General features: G+C 44.9%; 1 protein-coding gene across 2 annotated transcripts; it reads left to right on the top strand.

Moving 5' to 3' along the window:
* The first annotated feature begins 4319 nt into the window (after positions 1 to 4319).
* On the top strand, positions 4320 to 22824 carry PRELID3A (PRELI domain containing 3A). Of its 2 annotated transcripts, XM_024580676.3 has the most exons (7): positions 4320 to 4427; positions 13462 to 13630; positions 14517 to 14606; positions 17116 to 17186; positions 17294 to 17396; positions 18976 to 19063; positions 20089 to 22824. In XM_024580676.3, the coding sequence occupies exons 1-6, from the start codon at positions 4396 to 4398 to the stop codon at positions 19027 to 19029; spliced, it is 519 nt and encodes a 172-aa protein (XP_024436444.1). In that variant the 5' UTR covers positions 4320 to 4395; the 3' UTR covers positions 19030 to 19063; positions 20089 to 22824. The 2 variants fall into 2 exon arrangements, with proteins under 2 accessions (XP_024436444.1, XP_024436443.1); XM_024580675.4 differs by lacking the exon at positions 18976 to 19063 and having other exon boundaries at positions 4322 to 4427.
* The last annotated feature ends 1386 nt before the right edge of the window (positions 22825 to 24210 follow it).

Here is a 24210-nt window from a genome sequence, read left to right as displayed (position 1 = left end):
CAGCTTTCTGGGTAGTCAGCTAAACCTGAGGCTACAGAAGGTTAAAAAGTCACAGAGGGTTAAACACAGTCCAACACTTTCCAGACGCGTCTCTGAGTGAGGTCCCCTACAAGGCACAGAGTCAAGGGGGAGAAGTTTTATTTTTTTAAGTTGAGAAGACTTGACCATACTTATAATCAAGGGTGGAATGCGGGGTGCAATGACCAATGGGTGGAAGAACCAGAAACTATAGAAGGGAAGAACAGTGAAGCAGCTGCCTGGGGAGAGGGGACCGAGGAGAAGAGTAGAGTGGCCAGCTGAGACTGGAAGGCAGAAAGGCAGTTTGGCCAGGGTCTATGTTGGATAATGACTAATGTGCACTGGACACTTGCTGTGTATCTGACACCATGCTAGGCAATAGACATTTGTGGTCCACTCAACCACTCTACAGACAAAAAGACTGGGTCTTAGGGCACTTAGGCAACTTGCTCAGGGTCATACAGTTAGTAAATGGTTACCCAGTGTGAGACCTGAGAGCCTCTGTCCCAGGGAGGCATAAAGACAACGGGAAAAGTTGGGCATCAGTGAGGAGGTTGGGGTAGGATGCTAACCAGGGACAAGTAGAGTATCCATTGAGGGCTTGAAGGGAATCTGTCATTCCCTGTGTGATAATCTGTAAGACTGTGGTTTTTCTCCACAGAATGTTCGGGTTCTGACCAGAGGAGACAGATTGCAGCCTTCATTCAGCATGAAGGGGAGAGACCTGAGGCTCAGTTCTCTGTGAAATGTGGTCTAGAATTTGGGAGACTCAGCAGGGGGGCGGGGCGGAGGCAGACAGATTCAGGAGGAGCTGGTGGAATGGGAGAGGCTGGAGATGGAGATGAGGTTGAAGAATGGGTGTCACGTGAGGGTGGTGGTAAACACAGGAAAGACTGGAGGCTGTACTCGGAAAGCAGGTGTATTGGTTAGGGATTAGGGACTTTGGGCTAAGAATGTGAATTTAAATGGCATGAAACAATAAGGACATTTATGATGACACAGCTGCAAGTCCTGTCTAAGGAGGATTTCAGGCAGGTGAGAAGAAGTTCAGTAACACCTTTAAGGATTATTTTTTTACATGTCTGGTCTTGGTGCTGATTTCATCTCTCTGCTAGTAGCAAGGTGGCCACACCAGCTCCTAGAGCTAAACAATGGAAAAGATGGCTTGCTCTTTGAAGCAAAGAGCTTTCTCCCTGCAACCTCACAGCAGGCTCCCTCCTGCTCACTGGCCCCTGCTGGGTTACCAGCCCTGAAGTAAGTGAGTTGGGCCTTCCCTGAGGCACTTACTGACGTGTGAGAGATGGCATCTAAACAAAGTCATCATTCTGTTAGGGAGGTAGAGGGTCTCTCTAGAGGGAAATCAGAACATGAAATGTGTGAGATGAAATTCAAAACATGCACAAGATTGGCGGGAGTAGGTGGCTGAAGTGAAATGAGGATGAAGATAACTAAAGTTAGGAAGGTGCAGGAATCAGATGCCTGGGTTTCTGGATGAATCATCCACATAGATGTTGAAATGGTAAGTGGTGGGAGTGGAGAGAGGCACCCCATGAGCCAGGCTGCCAGGTCCTCAGTAAGTGATAGGGATTGATGGAGAAGTTGTTTGGCGACAGCACAAGAGGGAAGGAGTGTGGGAAGTTCTTCTTTACCTTCTCCCCTAAACCCAACTGATTATAAATAAGGGCCTTAATTTTTTGTAAGTCTCATCCCCACTGGGCTGTCCAGGTGCTCATTTCTCTCCTGTGCCAGGGCAGCAGCTTCCAGACTGCTCTCCCCTTGCACTTTCACTCCCTCCACTTCATAGTTTTAAATCTCAGATGCACATTAGAATCACCTGGGGAGATTTTCAAGCTATTGACACCCAGGCTACGCAGCAGTCCAATTAAATACAAAACCCTAGTAGATTCCAGGTTACTTTCCTCCTTAGATGGCTTCAATATGCAGTCACGTTTGGGCGTTCAATATGGACGTCCTACCTCTCGGTACTGTTGCCCATTATCTTCCCAAAAGATGGCTGGAGCAGGTTCCTTTTATTTGCTCAGTGGAATTAATATGTTAAACCCTTACTATGTACATTCCAGCTGCCAGGAACAGAAAGATGAAAACCTCATGGCTCCCTCTCCCCAAGCTGCCTCCCTGAGGCCACGGGCACTACACACTTGTGGAGCAGACCGGCAGGCGCTACGGTGCAGGGAGACACCGTGGCATCAAGGCAGCGACTAATACAGCCTGGAGGGGGGACAAGGCTCTTGGGAAAGATGTTATGTAGCGTCTTTAACTCCATTTCACTTCAGGCTCTGCGGCCAGTGAAGTCTACATCCTGGATTTTGCTGGTATTTTGAACACTTTTGCCTAAGAAATCTCAAACACCAGAAACCATCAAAACTCCATTTTCTTTGAGAAAAAATCTGAACTTTTCATATTGAAGTTTAAGGCCCTTCTCAACATGGCTCCTGACTAACTCTTTAGCTTCAACTCCTGCCACTTCTTTCTGAGACCCCACAATCCAGCTTCGCAGGTGACTTGCAGGCCCCTAAGAGCACTGTACCTCCTCATACTTCTGGGATTTCGCATATCCTGATCTTTTTATCTGGAGTATGCTTCCAGAACAAGCATGGGGAGTACATTCTGGCTGGCAGAAACAGCATGAGCAAATGTTTGAAAGACAACAACAAGCACCTTGCTCAGTCAGGCTGGTGGTGTTGACAGTGGGTCTGTGTCAGCATTAGAGTCCCCTGAGACACTGTGTTGGGGCTGAGATGGGCCTGGGGCTTCCATTTCTAATAAGCTTCCAGGCAAAGCAGCTGCTGCAGCTCCTGGACTGGTAAGGTGAGGCTGTGAGAGGGTGGACTGTGACCAAAAGTGGAGAGATCAGCACAGAATTTCAAGTAGGGATGTAGCTTTCCTTTCAACACATTTATTTATTGGGCACCTGCTATGTTTCTGACTCTGGAAATACTAAGAATAATGATAATCTAGCTCTTGACTGCAAAAGTTGTTTATCCTGGTGGAAGAGGCAGAGAAGCAAGCAGATGATCACATTATGTTGTGGTGAGTCTTGGAGGGCGGGGTGTCCAGGCTGGGTCAGCATGTGAACACTGAGAGAACTTTTACACTTCCTGGAACCCCCGCTGGCTCATTTATAAAACAAGGATAGTAGCACTGACTCGGGAAGGTGACTGTGATGTGAAGCCCTAGGTGTGAGTGGGTGGTGGAGCCAGGACCCTAACCCAGGTCTTCTGGCTGATGCTGGTGCTCTTTCCACTTCACTGTCTCATCACACAAATAGGCTCCCCATGCCCACCTGATGCTGGGGCTGGGCTAGGTGCTGCATTTGGTAACAAGCTCCATGCAGTTCCTGCCCTCCATGTTCCCATGCCCCATCTCATCCTGCAGGGGGTCACCCTCTTCTCAAAACAAGCATCTCGCTTCTTTGCACTTGAACTTTGTTTCTGGTAGTGCAGGGTAAACACAAATCTAGAAATAAAAAGTTGATTTTTCCCTGGTGCCAAGGGAAAGAGTCCTTCCTTTCCCTTTTCTTAGAGCTTTTACTCTAGAAAACTTGTAAGTTCTTTGTCTTTTTTGAGGTATATGTAAATGTTTTAAAAAGCTAAGTGGGCCTTTGCCAGTTTTACAACCCAGGAATGTTTTTTCTCAAGGTCCTGGGAGTCATCAATTTGAAATATTAGTCTAACTTTCAGGCAGCACCTGGCTCCAAGATGCAAACCTGCCTCCTGTATCAACATGAGAAATTTATTTTCCCTTTACATAGCAAACGCAAATGGCCGCTCCAATTGCCACGTGAATTTAGGATGAATTCCGTGTGACAAATGACAAGTCCTCTCATTTGAGAACATGAAAGTGACGGTTGCACCAGCCTGTATCTGTAAAAGGGTGAGATTTCTTGCTGTCTTTGCAGTTTCTTTAACAGACTGCCTGTGAGGTATACCACATTCTGGGTTAATGCTTATTCAATACTATATTCTTTTTTTCTCCTGTTCCTGTGGAAAGCTTTATGAGCAGGCAGATTTTGTTTTTCTTTATATTTCCCAACAGTTAGAAAACCGCCTGGCTGCAAAGAGCTTCGTACGAATGTGGACAACCTAAACTATAAGAATAGCTTCCACCTCCATTCCCGCACTTGGCGGAAGGCGCGCTGTCCGCCAACCACCTCTTGGCGCAGATCCCTAGCCAGCCGAGACAGCAGAGTCCCGCATTCCTATTTTTAGTCACCGCAGCTCTCCTGGTTGCCCAACAGGCACCGGAGAGCTCCCCGCCCTCGCCACGCCCCGTCCCGCCCACGCGCGGAGCCCGGAGTGGAGCCCGGGTGGATCCCAAAGTCTGGAGCCAGCAGCCCGCGCCCTGCGGCCGGCAGCGATGAAGATCTGGAGCTCGGAGCACGTGTTCGGGTGAGGCCAAGCTGCGGGCCACCGCGGGGTCTCGGCCGGCGCCTGCTCCTGCCCCTGCCCCCGCGCCGCTGCGGGCGGCCTAGAAAGGCGGACCGCAGACCCGGCTCTCACTGAGCCTTACCAGCCGGACCTGAACGGTTCCCCGTTCCCCGTTCCCCGATGGCGGCCACGGTCTCCTAAAACGAGGCTCAGGCTGCCTGTCCCTTCGAGGGTTGTCATCTGGTAGCGAGACGAGGAAGCGGTACTGTGCTGTTACGTGGAGGCGCTGCCTGACCGCTGGAGGCCGTGGTGGGATTGCTGAAGCGCTGGGGAGGGGGTAGGCCTGGCCTTTCCCGGCCCTAGGAAGGCGGAGCCGCGGACGGACCTCAGCTAGCCGCGTAGGGACAAACGGATGGGTTCGGGACGCACTCCTCGGCGTGGCGCCGCTAGTGGGGTGGGCGCTCCTCGGAGGGGACCAGGCCAGATGACAGTAGGCACTCCTCAGCCCGGCCAGGCCTGATCTTGCTACACCCTGTTCTTATTTGGGGCAAGGGGCGCGGGGTCCTGAAGAGAGCAGAGGCTTGGAGAGCGGCCTGGTCTTTCTCTGAGATTACTCAGTGCAGCTGATCCCAAACATTAAGCCTGTTTTAGGAATGAAGGGTCCAGAGCGGCCCAGGAGGTCGGATGGAAGCCAGGTACAGAGAAGGCACGTGTCGGGCTGTAGCAGGGGATGCACTTGTGGGCCTGAAGGCTTCCAAGCTAGCATAGAAAACTAGGAGCTATTCAAAAGTGCCCTCGTGACCTAAGTGGTATCTTCGTCTTAAGTTATTTGTGACACTCTGAAATTATTCTTTTATATATTTTAAAGGAATAAAGATTTTTAAATACCCTAACCCCACTTACAAAAGCATTTTTTTAAAGAAAAAAGTCAACTATTATTTTACAAAGCTTAAAACTTCCTGAAGTGGAATTGTCATCCATTGGCCTTTTATTATATAAAATCATGATAAAAGTTTATCAAGAGGTTAAAACCTCGAAATTATTTTTAATGAGATCTTTAGACTTGATGGGATTCAATTTTAGTGTTGATTTTTGTACAGCCTGCAGCCTTTCTCAACTGGGGTTTCTTGAGAGAATGACTCCAGAGATCCTTCTCTCAGTTCTCCCAAGGGTGGGACATAACTGGCAGGGTCTAGATGCAGAGGGGAGAAGCTCAGCCACTGCACACTGCAGGGGCCTGGGGAGTGGGGCTGTCTTTTCATGGAATAGTTGACAAGGACTGCTCTAGAAATTCGTGAAATGTGGGTTGACAAGCAGAAGTGAATTGTCAGCTGTGAAAAGTCACTATTGATAAAATCCACCAATTAAAATTGTACAATTCAACAATTTTTAGTAAATTTAGAGTTGTACAACCACTACCCCCATAGACTGATTTTAAAACATTTCTATCATCCTACATAGATCCCATACGCCCATTTGCAGTCACTCTCCACTACCACCCTTTGCTCCAGGCAACTGCTAGTGCGCTTTCTGTTTCTATAGATTTGCCTTTCCTGGACATTTCATATAAATGTAATCATACAACATGTGGTCTTTTGTGTCTGCCTTCTTTCACTTAGTATAATTTTTTTGAGGTTTTTCCCAGTGGTAGCCTGTATCAGTACTTTATTAATTTTGTATCCCTGGCATGCTGCCAATGCCTGGTACATAGTAGATGTTCAGTGAAGGGCTGATGTATCTCATGGAGATCAAGATGCCATTTCAAAATGAGGGTGGCTATGCGCTAAAGGCATTTCAGTCATCCTTCAGGCTGCTGTGGACTAGGCACTGATCCCCTGCCACTGATTTTTGAAGTTAAAAGCAAAGGGCCATAATGAAAATTGACAAACATGGAATGCATTGGCTGAGGATAATGTTGGGTAGGCCCCTGTGGCTGACGGGTTGCCAATGACGTGGTAATGTGCAGTGGCACAGCACAAAATGGGAAGCCCAGCTTTCTGGCTGTGCTTATTGTGGAGTCCTCCTTTGCTTAGTCCTTTAAAATCCCTGATGTATAGTTTTCTTTCAGGATTATAGATCTTTTCTTTCTCTATTTGTTTTTTTTATATATGTGTTGTACTGTCAGATGAATATTTGATCAAAAGTTAACAAATTTGCTCTGGAAAGGAAAGAAATAATTAGGCACAAAAACTTTTGATCATATCAAGATTTCTTCTTTTGTCCACATCCCAAAGAAACCCCAGGGACTGGGATCATGCACAGCAAAGAGCAACATAAACACACCTACAGAAATGGAGAACCCTTTGAGAAAGCCATCTGAATTAGTGTGTGTTACTTAGACAGGGTTTCAGATTGTCTAAAATCGGGGTGTCAGGCTCATTTTCACTGGGGGCCACATCAGCCTTGCGGTTACCTTCAAAGGGCCGAATGTAGTTTTAGGACTGTATAAATGTAACTACTCCTTAACAGTTAATCGAGAGCTTGGTGCTGCCACCAGGTAGAAACAAGGTGCCAGGCCGGATAAAACAAGGTGGAGGGCTGGAGTCGGCCTGTGGTCCTTGTGCTTGCCACCTGTGGTCTAAATGGTAATTAAAAATATAGAACTGAAACATAAAAATATAGAAAGGGGCATTTAAAAGTTAACAGGTATATAAATTTCATCCTCACAGCACTGACTTAGGTTTCAGGTAGACCTATAAAATCTTCAGGAACAGAGCAAATACAAGTAGATTTCTGGCAGAGATCCAAGGCCATATATGGGGTCTGTCCAGAAAAACTCCAGCCATTGTTAATATAACAAGAACAGTTTTCATGACATCGATGTAACCTGGCAGCCCAGGAGAGTGCACTGGAATGCTCCTTTGTGAACAATGATGACTTCACTGTACTAGTCACCATTCAATGAGCACGTGTACTGTGTGACCATTGCATTCAAAATGACTCAGCAAGTAGAGCAACAAAGCTGCATCAAAGTTTGCATTAAGCTTGAACATTCTTCCGCAGAAACTATTTGGATGAATCAGAAGGCCGTAGCTATGCGCCACTGGTGATTGGCACCTTCATCACAACAATGCACCCTCTCAGGCATTACATCTTGTGCAGAGTTTTTTGGTGAAACATCACATCACCCAGGTGACTCAGCCCTCCTACAGCTCAGATTTGGCGCCCTGCAACTTCTGGCTTTCCCCAAAACTAAAGTCGCCTTTGAAAGGGAAGAGATTTCAGGCCATCAGTGAGATTCAGGAAAACACACCAGGGCGGCTGATGGCGAGATTGGGAAAACTGTGTGAGGTCCCAAGGTGCCTGCTTTGAAAGGGACTGAGGTGTCATTGTCCTATGTACAATGGTTCTTGTATTTTGTATCTTCTTTAATAAATGTCTCTACATAGTATGTGGCTGGATACTTTCTGGACAGAACTTTTTCTCTGTGAATTCCAACAACTACCAGGAAAGGTCTCTCCCTGGTAGACAATGTCTATCTCAGGGAATTAAGGGCTTAAAGTACGTTTCCCCCCTTATTACATGTCATACTGCAGTGGCCACATGTGTATAGATAATTCTGATCCACTTAATAAGGGCCCACTTAGTCCAGCAATTCTCAAACTCTTCAACCTCAGGACTTCTTTACACTGTTAGAAAATATTGGGGACCCCAGACAGTTTTTGTTTATGTGAATTATAGGTATCCATATTTACCATATTAGAAATTAAAACTGAGAAATTAAATAATATTTATTAATTCATTAAAATTAACAATAAACCCATTACATTAACATAAATAACACTTTTATTTTTAAAAAACCCTGTATTTTCCAAACTCCCCAAATAAGAAGAGTGATACTATTTCCTTGTATGTGTGTGCATTTTTTTTGTTGTTTTGGGGGGTTTTTTTGCTCATTTCTGTAGTGTCTGACTTAGAAGATAGCTCGATACTCATATCTGCTTCTGCATTCAGTGATTTACAACCCGTTGTTTTGGTTGAAGTATATGAATAAAACCCAGCCTCACACAGTGTGTGGATAAAACCCTGTTGGAGAAGGTAGAAGTATTTAATAGTTTTTAAAAGTATTTGTGGCTACTTTTTGCTACTATAACAAAATAGGAGGTAATTTCTCAATGTAGTTTTGGTGTAAAATCTGAAACCATAATGAGCAGAGTAATTGGCCTGTCATATGCTTTGAATGAGCCTTTCGCTGGTGTATGAATTTGTGGCATCTCGCACTAGTCATTTGGAATATGTGAGTATACCTGGCTACAGCCTGGGGAGGTCATCAGGTCATGGGAGTGGATACAAGTTTTCAAAAATTCCAATTTTCACTTGAAACTCAAAATTTATTTTTGGCAACAAATAGGAGCAGTTGTTTTCCTTGAAATGATGGGTTCATTTCATTGCTTTTTGAGAAAATGTCTGCCAGATACCACAGACTAAATTACCAAGTTTGTCCCTGAGTTGTTTCAAGTAGAAGCGACAGGCATGGAAAGAAGCAGCCCACGACCCAAACAGCTGCCCAGCACTTCTCTGGCCTCCGTAGGCCTCCGTGCACAGCAGAAGTGCTCATACATTCTTCCTATGACCTTTTATGTCTTATATTTGGGCCTCCTGTAATTCCTTTTTAGGGTCTGCTGAAGATGGTGGTGTGTAGGCTGAATTGGTAAGGGTTGGTGAGGTTGACTGGTTACAGGACAGACTCCTCTAGAGGGATATAAAGCGCCATCAAGTCATTTGAATTTTAGACTGTAGCTAATAGTACTGTGGTGAACAATTTTGTTATGTAAGTTGTTTAGTTTTAGGGCCAAGTATAGTGGGGTATCCAATCTTAGTTTGGGTCTTAGCTATCATGTGGTTAAAATTATTGAAAAGGAGTCAGGGAATCAAATGAATAATTTTACTATTTCATCATAGATAGTCTTTTTATTTTTAAAGATTTTATTTATTTATTTTCAGAGATGGGGGAAGGGAGGGAGAGTAACATTGATGTGAGAGAGGAACATCCATTGGCTGCCTCTTGAACGTTCCCCAACCAGGGACCAAACCTGCAACCCAGGCATGTGCCCCAACCAGGAATCAAACCTGCAACCCTTCACTTTGGGGAATGACACCCAATCAAGTGAGCCACACCAGTCAGAGCATCATCATGGACAGTCTTAAGAAACACTGGCGTGGTTTTCCTGAGTGCACAGCAGTGAGCAGTGACCATGAGTGTAGTTTGAGGCCCTGGCCTTAATTCAGGGGGAGAGGCCAGCAGTTTTATCTGACACTGCTGTTGAAGTGTAAATGTCAGTAGGGTGAAAGGGACAAATCATGTCTTAGTAGCACTGTGAAACAGTTCTGACCTTGCAGACCTCCTGAAAGGGTGTGGGAGCCTCTGGGTGTGTGGACCACACTTAGAACTGCTGATCTGGGCCTAGAGTCGCTTTGCATAGGGTACAGGAACACTTTGCCTTGTTTGTGGCTGCCTTCGTGCTTTTTGTTTTTTCAAACTTGCTATTATGGAAATTTCAAAAGTATGAAAAAGTGGGGACTAAAATGCCCTGGCTAAGTCCTGTGCACCAAACGGTTGAGGGTTTGATCCCCCAACAGGGAACATACTGAGGTTGTGGGTTGCATCCCTGGTTGGGGGTGTATGGAAGGCAACTGATTGCTGTTTCTCTCACATTGATGTTTCTCTCTCTCTCTCTCCTTCCCTTTCTCACTCCCTGAAATCAATAAACATGTTCTTGGTTGGGCATTTAAAAGAAAAGTGGAGACTGGAATAATGAGTGCCCAGTGCCATCTTCCAGATTGACCCTCTCTCTATTGCAGCCAGTCTGGTTTCATGTGTCCCCCCCGACTGTTCCTTCCTCCAGTTTATTTTAGGCAAATCCCAGACATCCTGTAATTTTATCCCACTTCATGTTTCTGACACCCTCGCTGTGCATAGAGAGAGGACTTGGTTATCCTTCCCACTTCCCAGTGTGGGAAGGGAGTGAATCCTTCCACCGTCCTGGCACCAGCACTTTGCTCCATGTAGCTGTCTTGCAGAGAGGCACAGAGGCTACCTGCCCTGGGGACAGATTCCCACTCCGCCATGGTTACTGTGAGCTGTGACCACGGACTATTCCTTCTAAACTTAGTTAGCAGTTCCTTGTGTGCCTAACACAGGCAGCTGACAGAGGTGGGTCATGCTTTCTTGCTGTCTCTAGGTAAACTGTACTCTCAGGGGCTGTGCCAACCTCTGTTACCAGAGGTCTTGTCTTCCCAGTCTCCCCCATCCTCTCCAACACTTGATGTGTCCAGACTTTTCGGGTTTTGCCAGTTGAATGAGTGTTTGAATGAGTGTCAGCTATTTTCTTTTAATTTTAAAAAATTTTATTTATTTTCAGAAAGAGGGGAAGGGAGGGAGAAAGAGAGGGAAAGAAACATCTATGTGAGAGTGAAACATCGATTGGTTGCCTCTCTCGTGCCTCCTACTGGGGGCCTGGCCCACAACCCAGGCATGTGCCCTGGCTGGGAATCAAACCAGCGACCTTTTGGTTCCCAGGACGGCACTCAGTCTACTGAACCACACCAGCCAGGGCTCAGCCATTGTCTTTAACAAAGACGTGTGTGATACTGACTTCTGTACTTTTTATTTTAAAAATATTATGTTTACCCTTTTCCTCCATTGTCCTGTCAATGTCTATATTAATTCGTGTGGTTGTCCTGCTGTAACTAGTGGAATTATTATGTGAGTATTTTAAGTGGGTTGTATTTAGTTTAAATAATTAGCTCAAAGATTCAAGGTTTCTAAATAAAAGAAACGTTAATGTGGAAGATATGCTTAATACAAATATTTCCTCAACTTTTAGGTAGTTTTGAGTAATTTTAGGAGGCATAGCCTGTTCTGCTTAAAGTAATGGTTTTTATGAGAACAACACTTAGGAACTTGACTTTCAGGGCTCACGGATCACGTTGTTGAGAGGGCCTGCCTGCCTGTGTAACTAGGACCCTTCCTGCTTTCATGTAACTCTAGATTGTCCTTCTTCCTCAAGGTCTTGGATTAGCCATGCGCCTGACAGTTCTTCCTCAGAGAAGAACTTCCTCAGTTCTTCCTCACTCTCCGTATCCTATAGGGTCATCCGGACCAGCCATGTCTCAGCTCCTTCATTTCTTTGTGTTGAAGCCAGTGAACACATTAACTGAGTGACGTGATTCCATGGTTTGTAAAAGTATTTCTTTGTCAAAGAGAGGGAGTTCTAGACCAGGCCCTGACAATTTAGAGGCCATGGAATGTAATGGAAAGAATGTAGGGTAGGGAGCTGGGTAGAACAGACTAGACCTTGTTCTAGTCTGGGCCCTGCTGCTAACTTGTTGACCTGGGACAAGAGTTTTGTGAGGATAAAATAAATTAATGGTTAATAAATTATATTGTCTAAAAAAGACATCAAATATGAACTAAAACCCTTCAATATGTTCATAATCTTTAGTATTTGATTTAGTAACTCCATTTCTAGGAATTTATCCTAAGGAAAAATTAGGTATGTTGAAAGACTGGTGTAGACAAATGTTCACTACTGTCTTTATTTTACAGTGCCAAATTCGAAGCAATCTAAGTAGCCTACCATTGGGGAACAGTTAAATATAAATATCTACAAGATGACATACTGTGCAGCTATTCATAATCACATTTACAAAAATAGCTTTATGATATAGAAAAATGTTTGTCATTTAAATATAAAAAGCAAATGATAAGTCCATTATTGAACATCATGCCAGTTTAATGTTTTAAAGTTTGTGTGTGCAGGTGTGCGTGTGTGTGCAGAGGTCTAGTTCTTGGGTCTAGGCTGTGTCTACACATGCTGTTCAAACATGTTTGGGGGCACCTGGACAGTGATAGTGTCATCATCGAGACACACGTACCTGTGCAGGAGGCTCAGATGCTTCCTGGGAGCACACACATCCTGAAGGAAGGAAGAATTAGGACATTAAGTGCTGTGGGGGGAAGGTTCACCTTGAACACAGCACAGTGGCACCTGACTTGGCTCCCACCAGATTTGTGTCTGAGGTTCTGAGCCTAAAAAAGCACAGAGCTTGGAAAAGCAGTGGGGCAAATGAGTACCTGGCTCGGGACCTCTGATGGCAAGAAACAAATTGGGGACAAAGGTATCCATCCCTTCACCGCAAGGGCTCAGGGGCAGAAAAGGAATGGTGGCGTCCTGCAGGGGAAGTCTCAGGGTCAGCACAGGAATGCCTTCTGAGTCTTCCACGCAGATGCTGATTTTTGTAACCTGAAAAATATGTGGCCTCTTCAAGTTACAAACCATTTAGAAGTTGAAACAAAATAATTGCTTCTTCATAGCACATCAGTAACTGGGAGCAGTGGCCTGTTCTCGATATACATAAGACAGGTGTGTTAGTCTGTCATCATGGTGTCAAGCTGCCAGGTGTTGAGGTGGTTGCTTGAAGCTTCTTGAAGCAGAGACAGGAAGCCTGAGCCGGTCACAGCCAAGCCTTTGTTCACTGCAGCAGTGCAGGCTAGAGGAAAAAACGGTGCCGACTCCCTCGTGTTTCATCACCCGCATGGAACAGCAGGCAGGTGACTGGCAAGGGATGAGAATAATTGTCTCGCTGCCCAGTAGCCCCAAACTACAGCATTTTCCTCTTTATGGACTGGAGGGAGGGCAATGAGGGAGGAGGAAGTGCTGGGACAGGAAAAGTGCTGAGCCACAGGGAAGGGCCCCCAGTGATGAGGAAGCCTCTGCTTGGAGGCTCCTGGACTAGGACTGCAGACCTGCTGAGTGTAGCTGCCAGGGCCTGAGTTCTTGTTTGTGTCTGAGGTCCCTGGCAAGGCCTGGTGGCACAGCATTCTGACTGCCTGAGGTCAGCTCAGAAGGATCACAGAATCCAGGATTTGGGTCTGGAGCCGTACTCCTCAGATATATTTGTTTGAATATACCTTTAGTTAAAACCAAAAGAAAAAGCTTTTTTCACTTCATGCTGTGGCATACGGCATCTCTGGCTCCCAGCACCACATCGGCACACTTTACAAATCATAGGGATTGCTGGCTTATGCTGAGTGATTGTATTTTCCCTCCAGCCACCCTTGGGACACTGTCATCAAAGCTGCTATGAGGAAGTACCCAAATCCGATGAACCCCTGTGTTGTGGGAGTCGATGTGCTGGAGCGCAGTGTGGACGGCGTCGGCCGGCTTCACAGCCACCGCCTCCTCAGCACTGAGTGGGGGCTGCCCGGCCTTGTGAGAGCGGTGAGCCTGAAGCTGCCTGCCCCTGCTGGTACCTGCCCTGCCCCAATACACCTGCACCACCCAGCTGGTACCTACTTTGCTTTCACTACACCTGCATCCCTCCAGCTACATTTGCTTTGCCCCGGCTGGCACCCATCTGCAGAAAATGACAATCTTCCCTTAGACCCAGAGCATCCACTCTGGGTTTCTGGGAGGCCCAAGGGATGATCTGTTTCTCTGTAAACTTCACTGAACTCTCCATCTCCATGGGTCCTGACACATCTGGCACATGATACGGCTCCCAGACCCTTAGCCACACGCCCCCAAATCCTCTCCGGCATCACTCTGCAGTGTTGGATCTGTTTGTTCAGGCTACTGTAGTAAAATACCACAGATTAGGGGCTTAAATCACAGACATTTGTTTTCTCCCTGTTTTGGAGGCTAGAAGTCTGAGAGCAAGATGCCAGCAGGGTGGTTTCCTCTGAGAACCATGAGGGATGGTTCTCTTGCAGCCTCTCCTTGGCTCATAGAAGGCTGCCCTCCCGCCACTTCCTCACAGGGTTCACCCTCCTGCCAACCCCTGAACTCTGTCTGCATGGCGCCCTCCCTCCCTCCTGGGCTCTACTACCAGCAGAGGGGCCTTTCCTGCACTCCTACCCACCGCCACCCTGTTTTTTGTCAAAGCATTTATTACTGTCAAACACTCAACTTTACTCAAATTCATTCATTTGTTCAATGTCTGTCCCAGCTGCTAGAACAGAGACACAGAGTTGCTGCACTGGGCCTGTTCAACACTGCACCCCCTCTGTGTAGATAAGTGAATTAGTAAATGAAATGGTAGAGTGTGTTTGATCCTACAAAATGAAATTTCAACACATCATTATGCTAGTTTTGCTTTGTTTTTTAGATTTTGGGAACCACTAGGACTTTGACCTACATCAAAGAACATTCTGTTGTGGATCCAGTGGAAAAGAAAATGGAACTTTGCTCCACCAATGTAAGCAATGACCTAAGATGAGAAAGGTGCTTGGTATGTCTTGGTGATGGTGCGTAATGGCTTCATTTAATTTTATTTCCAGCCCATCTTTCATCTTAGTGGTCATTTATTTTTAATAGGCCAAACTTCTCTAGTAGTATTATGCTTATCTTTTTATTCCAATACAATAAATGTGTAGAAAAATGCACATAATGATGAATTATGACAGAGTGAGCACTCCTATGTAACCAGCAGACAGATCAGGAGACAGAATGTGACCAGCCGCCGCACCTCCCCACCACGCCCTTGCTCCCTTCCAGGATTGCCACCCCCACACCCAGGATAACTGCTCTCCTGACTTCCAATAGCAGAGGAGATTTTTAGCAGTAATTTTATTTTATGTCTCTTTGGATTTAGCAGTAATTTAAAAGCAACTTACCTCCTTCGCTCCCTCTCACTTCTCTCAATTAAAAAATGTTATGTTGGCCTAATGCACACTCATAGAACATGTTGGGGAAAATGCATGGGCTAGGAACGTGGTTCACTCTATGAAATCTTACTGTGTGGATCATGTCACCGTATGCTGGAAGATGAGGTTCTGAACCACTTGCAGTTTTTGGTATACCATCTGTGACCTTTGCCAGTGGCCCCTTTCCTTTGTCCCCAGCAGCCCTTCTGTGTAAAGTCACAGGGAGCCTTGAAGGTGTTCCCCCCACACCATGCACCCCACTGTACAGGAATATGTACATTCCTGACAATGTACATATTGTTTTCCCTCCTCTACTTGGAAAATTCCACTTTGTCCTTCTCAAAAGCTTACTTTTCAGTAAAGAAGGATTGCTCATGCCACAGTGAGGTCTAGTGGAGAGGAAATGGGGTATGGAGTAGGACAGTTGGGAACCTTTGTTCTGATATTATCACTGAATAGCTGTATGACTGTATATGTTCCTTGTTAACCTTTTCTGGGTCTCACATTCCTTGTCTCAAAAAAAAAAAGAACAAATCTCATAATGGTGTTATGAGGATTAATGAAGGGAAATAAGGTTTATAAAATACAGAGCCTAGCATCAAAATACTGCACATAAAATGATACCTATTCCGAGTTTAATTGTTAATGTCATTAAGTATGTCCATACACTGTAATAACTAATGAGACTCTTGATTACTTTGCACTTAATAGGAGGAAAGAGATTTCCTAGCTAACCACTTTGCCGGCACAGAGAGGCCAGGCAGGGGACTTCAGTGGAAGATTATTACATGAGCAAAAAAAAAATAAGTACTTTAAGTTTATTAGTGCTAGAAGATTATATTGCTTTTGACCACTTAAAATTTTTTTTTAAATTGTCTTATATTGGAATTGGCTCTTTGCTAACAGGGTATGTTGGGTTTAACAAGGTTAAGATGCCATGGGCCAATGTGGCAGCCACATGTGGCTGTTTCCATTTAAATTAGTTAGGATTAAGTAGAATTAAAAAATAATTGCCTTAGTCACACTAGCCACCTTTCAAGTGTTCATTGACCACACATGTTTAGTGGCTTCAGCAATGAACAGCACAGACATAGGACATTTCTAACATCACAGAAAATTCTGTGGGACAGTGCTGTTCTAGAGCTCCAGTTTTAAATAGGTTTTAATAGAAAATATTAAAAATGCACATGAGTGGCTGTTTGGTTTGCAGGAAACAGTACTGGAAGAGACAATATCTATTCAACCTTGCTGTCAGAGTCTGTGTAGGTTTAGGGCTCTGCCCTGTGAACCCCCAAGACACAGCGTCCCAAAGCCAGAGTCTGCCACTGGTGGTGGGTGGGGAGCTTCCTGCTTGTTCACCTGCTTGCTAACCCATGGATATTTTGTCCTTTTCTGCTGAGGCAGTTTGAAAATACAGGTCTCCCCACTATCTGTGAGTAGAGTGTTCCTATGAAAGCTTAGGTACACCAAAGTGATATAAAGTGAAGCGATTTCCTTTAGGACACATCTTGGTAACCATGCACAAAATAAATGGAGATAAAGCACAGACACTCACAGACACAGTTCACAGCTCTGGGGCTGGATGCGGAGATGCTGAGTGGGTTCCTGGGGAAGGAGCTTGGGGGGCCGCCCTCACTGCTTGGGGTGCACACTGCCTTTGCGAGACAAACACTGAACGCAGTTTTTGCTTTTCATCTTTTTTCATAAAAGCAAAGATCCCCTTTGGATTTCTTTCAGTTAGTGAAAACAGGGACTAATGTAAGTCTTTCCTAAAAGCAAAGTGGAACACACAAACTTTCACAAAGTGGGGACGCCTGTCCCTTGAAGGCTAGGCCCAGCTCAGGTTTGGGTGTGGTGTGGAGACAGGGCAAATGACAGTCACTGGGAGCAGCAGCTAGGACACCATTTCCTTGGGACTTAATGTGGTGGTGCCTTCTGGGCCTAAATATTTCTTCTGCTCTGGCTTCAGGAATTGCCAATTTGGGGATGGAAGGGTGTGGGCAGATGGTTTGGGAAGAAACGCAAGAGAAGAACCTAAAGCCGTTGTTCCTTTTTTTCAAGATCACACTCACAAACTTGGTGTCGGTGAACGAGAGGTTGGTGTACACACCCCATCCAGAGAACCCTGAAATGTACGTGGTCTCGCCCTGGCATTGACATGCTGAACTCCAAGGTCAGGGTGGGGTGAGTCTCCCCTCTTTTAGGGCTGCTCAGCCTTCTACTTCTTGCTCTTCCGTAGGACTGTGCTCACACAAGAAGCCATCATCACTGTGAAAGGGATCAGCCTTGGCAGCTATCTGGAAAGTTTAATGGCCAACACAATATCATCTAATGCAAAGAAGGTATGGATCTCAGTTTGGGCCCTGTGTGTGCTATAGCTGGTGAGTGCCAGCATACGCGGGTGAAATGTGTGGTCCCGTAAGTCCATAAGTGCTGGGCCCTCTGTCTAGTTGAGCTTGTAATGCCACAGCGTGTCCCACATTTACATTCATACCCAGAGGCAAAGGAGACCATCTGAGGGACAAGTGCAGGGTAAACCCAGACAAGGCAAAGAGCCAAAATATCATAGGCTCAGTTAGCACAACAAACCCCACCCATCAAAAAAATGTGTTTGCATTGTCAGGCAGAATATTCAGGATTTTTCATATTTAATAGGCATTATGTGGCTTTGGTCAAACCTCTCCACTTGCAAAGTTTCCCTAGAGTCAGCTGCCAGTCTCTGCAGGATTGGGAGTGAGCTTGGTGGAGGTGAGATGAGAAAGGACACAGCCAGGTGGCCATCCTCCCCGGGGTCCCTAGGGGGAGGGCTCGACCCCCTACTCACAGAACCCAGGTTGCCCCTCTCCAGCAGAATTGTCGGAGAGAGCTTGGACATGTGCAAGTTCAAGTCATGCCATTCCCCAGAGCAGGGCCTTGGCTTTTTGTCTTAGCTTACGTCATAGGCTCACATCCTCCCCAGGCTGTCCTTGCTTTGCTCCCACCCTGGCTTTTTCTCTCCCCCTTTCTCCCTCTCCCTCCCTCTCTCTCTCTCTCTCTCTCTCTTTAATCAGAAGTGATTCTTCATTTTGAGGATCAGTTAGATGCTGCCTAAGCTGTATTTCCTTTCCTACCATGCTTAAGTCACAACTTAGTGGCAAACCACTTACAGCTTGCATTTAGTCTAGAAGAGCCAGTCTGCCCCATTGTGCAGAAAAATCCAATTTGAGAAATGCAGTTGCTTAGCTCAGTTCAGGGAAGGCAGGGGAACCACAGTGCCGGACGCTGCACTCATTGTCTCCACGGCAAGCCCTCCAGGGAAGAGACAGAACCTTACTGACCTGTGTGTCCAGGAGGGAGTAAATACTGGCTGAGGCCAAACTTCAGACCTTTGAGAAAAATTAGGATAAACTCAGTGTGGCCAGATAAAATTTTTACTCACTTATTTTAGGGGTTATTGTGTTGAAGGCCTGACAGAGATTCAGTTGTCCCTCTACCTATAGTTACAGTTTCATAGCAGCCCTGGTCAGTTGGGGAGATGCCTGGGACAGCTGGTAGTCTGAGGGTGGGCACAAGGGATGGAGATGGAGAGGCAGGTCATCTGGGGGTTCAGGAGCCTCGGCTTAGGGACAATGCGTGGAGGAGGCCATGAGGGTGGCTGCTGCTTCCCCTTGTGCTGCACTCCGGAAGTGACAGTGTGGATCAGGAGTGCCAATGTCAGTAGAGCCACCTGATGCAAGAATTTTAGGCAGAATACCTACCACCTTATTTCTGAACTTGAGAAACTGCCTGCTTCTAGTGAAAGATTGCTCACAAATGGTTACTGCTGTATCTTTAAAATTGCAGTACTTTCCTTCTGCCATTTAAATTACAGGCTTATAGCTGCCATCTGCAGTGAGAGGCAGATTTCTTACAGCATGTTGAAACCCTTCTGTGTTGCTCCAGGGGTGGGCTGCTATTGAGTGGATAATTGAAAACTCTGAAAGTGCTGTGAGCTAACGGGGTCTGCACCTGCACCTTGTGATGAACGGTGGTAACTACACTATTCTTTAACCTAGTAGAGAATTTAGCAACTTGCTAACCGCGTGTGTGGTTTGCGGTGTTGGATGGGTGTATCTGAGATGGAGCTGCGTGCGAGTCTCCAAGCCCTGTGCTCCATAGTACCTTCTGTAGAGAGAAAACCACGAGGTTCATCCTCTTCCTAATTCATCTCCTTGTTTATTTTCAAGGGAAACTTGAATGCCTGTTATCTTGTCTCTAATGAAGTACTTGGTTACATTTCCTACCACCTGTGCATAATAAAGAGGTGTTCATTATTAGGTCCAGACAGCGTTAAAGGCTGGGATCATGGCAGGGCTTTTCATCTGGAGTAGGATTTGAGCATTTGCACATGTTCTCGTGAAGACCACTCGGTGCCCTTGTGCCAGTGCTGCGAGGAGAAACTTGGCCCACCTCCTTGCTCCCTTGGGCCAGCACCTGGCCATGCGCCTGCCACAGGCCATTTCCTTTTAGTGGTCAAAGCCATTTTTAGCACCTCCTTGAGCTACACAAACACCCCTTGGTTTCTTAACTGATCTGACACTTAATTGGTCAGCAGTGATCTTCCTACCTCCTGAGAAAGTCAGAGTTTCCCGCTGCCTTCTGTTTAGGAAATCCCTACTCTCCTGCCTTGAAACTCCCACCCTGTTGACTTTCTCACGGTGCTGATCTGGGCCCCACTTCCCGTGGTCAGTCTGGCTGGCTGTCAGCAGCATCTGCATACACATTTGGTGCGTCAGTCAGCAAAAGAGAGCCATGGGGTTCAGGCTTCTTTGAGAACTTCTTGCTGATTTTTCTTAAGTCACTGAAGTTTAGGTTTGCCAGATACCTTTACCGTGAACCCAAAGTCATGGTCTGTGAGTGGTTCTCTTTTCTTCCCTGGATGCACACCTAAGGTGGCCGAATGTGGGAGATGAGCATGGTGTGTATGGGCAGTGTGGTGTGTGAGATGGTGTCACTTTGAGTTGTGGACTCTCACATTCAGTTTCCTCGTACTAACCTGCCTCAATCTTTAATCAGATGCCTCATCCAAAAAATCAAAGAGGAAAGAGAGAAAAAAAGAAAGGAAGAAAGAAGTGGGTCCTGGATACGGTTCACCAGCCCAGTCTGAGAGAGGTGTGAAATCTGCTGGAACCTGCTACCTGCCTGCTCATAGCTCCTGCCAGGCTCCTCATGGTGACCTCCCAGGACAGAAGGCCTGGCTGAGGCACAGGTGGAGTTCTAGTCCATTGCAGAGTGAGACCCAAAGGAAGAAGACCTCTGACAGGAGGAAGACAAGGACCATAAAGCTGCCACTTTGTCATCCTGATTGCTGACCAGGGTCCTGGGAACTGGCCCTGCTCACAGCACAGTTGCCCCATGCCAGCAATCAGATTGTTCCTGTGCCTTGTCTATTTTCTGCTTAGCAGCAGCTCCCAGCTCTTTCTTGCCAGTTCTTGGGATCTCACTAAATAGCTTTTCTCCTTTCATATAACTGCCCATTTCCCTCCCATGCCTCCGAAATGACAGTCTTCACCACCAGCCTCTTCACACATATCTGGCTACCATCTGTCATTTGAGATGGTGTCACCATGTACTCTTCTCTTCTCCCCATCACTGCAAAAACTCTGCACACCCTGCAGTAGGGGTGTCCACCCCCAGTGGCGACGTGTGTGGTTGACAGTACCATGAGCTTTCGGATTAGGGGCAGAATTGGTCAGGAGAGCAAAGCACTCTGTCCTCGGCCTGCAACTAGTTTGTCCAGCCACCCTAGACCAGTGACCCCAAGTGCTGAAGGCCTGTGTCAGTTCTCACCATTCAGACCTGTCCTCATGGAGAGCCACTGTTCAGAGGTGGCAGCAGCAGTTCTTGTGATTTTAAGCACTCCGCTATCCTGTTAGATTCAAGGTACTTCCAAATTGAGAGTTTTAATTTTCCCATTTTCCAAAGTAAAATGTATAACTTCTTTCAATATATTCCAAATTATAAAAACTTTAGAGAAGGCCTCCTCCATAAAGGGTGGATAGAACTGTTTCACTATGTTTTATTAGATAAACTAATTGTTTGATTCTAATTGTTTTACTTTTTGTTTGATTGATAATAGTACTTCCAATCCAAAATAAAGTTACATTTTTATCAGACTGTTTAATGAATATAGCTTAAGGTAAAATAGAGTTAAAAATTTATGACAAAAGAAAACACTCTTACCCCCTCTGCAGAGCAGGGTTCAACCCCTCTGAGAGGACTCTGAATTTCTTTGGCAGTTTCTGCCATTTATTGCTAGATTTCTAAATAAATAAGCATATTATACTCTTTCTTGATTCAGCAATTTCAGACATTACCTGTTGACTTTCTGTTGTGGTAGATTATTATTTTACCTCTCTTACATCTTCTCTTCCTCCCTCATTTCTCCAGTATAGCTATATTGTAATTTATGGCAAAAGCACATTCATAGTTTCCAGAATTTTGAAAATACATTACCAAGCCAAACCTAAATACCATAACTGTGTTTTCTTAATATAACTTTTTCCCTTGAATGTACTACTAATCTTATTTTTTCACTGATTTAATTTTATTTTTTAAAAGTCTCTGGCTGAGTCCTTCTACATTGCTCACCTACTCTCCACAATACCCATAGCGTCATTTTCCACAGGTCAGACCTTGGAGGTAGCACCTCCCTTTCTGGTTTCCCTGGTGCTCTCCTTCCTGGAAGCCTGGTCTCACTGTCCTCTGACCAAGCAGCCACATGGCTGTCCTCATTCCTGGGCGTTTCCTTGGGCTGCCTGCTTTCCCAGAACCCTTGTCTCCTGGATTCACTCCCTTCATCTCTCTGCTATTCTAGAAGGGGAAGGACATCTTCTAGTAGCGCCTAAGACATGGCGCATCTGAAAATGTCTATTCTGTTCTCATGCTTCATTCATAGCTTGGCTGAACACACGATTCTAGATAAAAATATTTTCACTCTAAATTTTACAGACATTGCTCCATTGTTTTGTACTCTGATTCTTGATTCTCTGTATGTGGATTTTTTTCTATCTGAATGCTTTTAGGATCTTTTTATCTCTGATGTTGTGAAATTTCATATGGTTAAGTCTGGTTTGAAGTGCTCTTTTAAAATTCATTCTGTTGGCGCTGGCTGGTGTGGCTCAGTAGACTGAGCGCTGGCCTGCCGACCGAAAGGTCACCTGTTTGGTTCCTGGTTAGGGCACATGCCTGAGTTTCAGGCCAGGTCCCTGTCTGGGTGTGTGTACCAGGCAACTGATTGATGTATCTCTCATGCATCATTGTTTCTCTCCCTCTCTTTCTCCCTCCCTTCATCTCTATCTGAAATAAATAAAATCTTTTTAAAAATTCACTGTGTTGTATGTGTTAAATGCCTGGTTTTGATATTGTACTATATATATAATTATGTAAGATATTATTAGCGGGAAGTGAGTGAAGGGTACACAGGGCATTCCTGTGCCATTTTACAGCTTCCTGTGAATCTATAATAATTTCAAAACTAAAAGTAAAAAAAATTATCTGACATCATGAAAAATAGCAGAGATGATGCTCCAAGAATCAGTTCTTCCAATGAAACAACCAATAAGCTGGTAACAATGACAGAATCACCTTTGTTTATTAGTTTATTTGGTTCATTACATTCCACATATAAGTGGAATTATATGGTACTGTTCTTTTTCTGCCTGGCTTATTTCACTTAGCACGATACTCGCCAGGTCTATCCATGCTGTCACAAAGGGTAAGATTTCCTTCTTTTTATGGTCAAGCAGTATTCCATTGTATAAATGCACTATAGCTTTTTTATCCACTCGTCTACTGATGGGCTCTTGGGCTGCTTCCAAATTTTGACTGTAAATGTTGTAAATGCTACAATGCACATAGGGGTACATATATTCTTTTGAATTAGTGTTTCAGGTTTCTTCAGATAAATTTCCAGAAGTGGAATCGCTGGGTCATAAGGCAGTTCCATTTTTAAGTTTTTGAGGTTTTCTCCATACTGCTTACTACAGTGGCTGCACCAGTCTGCATTTCCACCAACGGTGCATTAGGGTTCCCTTTTCTCCACATCCTCGACAGCACTTGTTGTTTGTTATTTATTGATGATGGCCATTCTGACAGGTGTGAGATGATATCTTGTGGTTTTAATTTGCATCTCTCTGATGATTAGTGATGTTGAGCATCTTTTCATATGTCTATTGGCCATCTGTATGTCCTCTCTGGAAAAGTGGCTATTCAGTTCCTTTGCTCATTTTCAAATTAGATTCTTTTCTTAGTGTTGAGTTTTGTAAGTTCATTATAAGTTTTGGATATTAATGCCTTATCAATGTATCATTGGTGAGTATGTTCTCCCATTCAGTGGATTGTCTTTTCATTTTGTTGATGGTTTCATTTGTTGTGCAAAAACTTTTGCACAACAAAGGAAAGTCCCATTTGTTTATTATTGATGTTGTTATTTTTATCTTCCTTGGCCAGGATGATATATGAGAAAAAATACTGCCACTGGAAATGTCCAAGATTTTACTATCTATGTTTTCTTGTAGGATGTTTATGGTTTCAAGTCTAACATTTAAGCCTTTACCCCATTTTGAGTGCATTCTTGTATATGGTGTAAGAAGGTGGTCTAATTTCATTTTTTGGCACATATCTGTTCAATTTTACCAACCAACACAATTGAATAGACTATCTTTATTCCATTGTATATTTTTGCCTCCTTTGTGAAATATTAATTGACAATAAAGGCATGGACTTATTTCTGGGCTCTCTATACTGTTCCATTGATCTGTATGTCTGTTTTATGCTAGTATCATGCCCAAGCTGTTTTGATTTCTTTGGCCTTATAGTATAGTTTGATATCAGGTAGTGTGATTCCTCCAACTTTGTTCATCTTTCTCAAGATTGCTGTGGCTATTTGGAGTCTTTTGTGGTTCCATATAACAGAATCATTTGTAGAATTATGGACTCTAATCAAATACTTAAACCAGGGGTGTCTGACCTTTTGGCATCTCTGGACCCCACTGGAAGAAGAGTTGTCTTGGGCCACACATTAAATACATTGTGACACATAATTACAAAAAAGATCTCAAAATGTTTTAAATAAATTTATGATTTTGTGTTGGGTCACATTCATAGCCATCCTGGGATCATGCAGCCTGCAGGCTA

This window comes from Desmodus rotundus, chromosome 10 (assembly GCF_022682495.2).
Source record: "Desmodus rotundus isolate HL8 chromosome 10, HLdesRot8A.1, whole genome shotgun sequence".
Classification (NCBI taxonomy): Eukaryota; Metazoa; Chordata; class Mammalia; order Chiroptera; family Phyllostomidae; genus Desmodus; species Desmodus rotundus.
The sequence above is the reverse complement of the archived record's forward strand: the minus strand, read 5'-3'. Positions and strand labels throughout refer to the sequence as shown.

Coding starts and splice junctions, on each gene's coding strand:
- PRELID3A (XM_024580675.4), top strand. CDS start 4,396: ATGAAGATCTGGAGCTCGGAGCACGTGTTCGG. Junction 4,428..13,461: donor AGCTCGGAGCACGTGTTCGG/GTGAGGCCAAGC, acceptor TTTTCCCTCCAG/CCACCCTTGGGACACTGTCA. Junction 14,607..17,115: donor TGGAACTTTGCTCCACCAAT/GTAAGCAATGAC, acceptor CTTTTTTTCAAG/ATCACACTCACAAACTTGGT.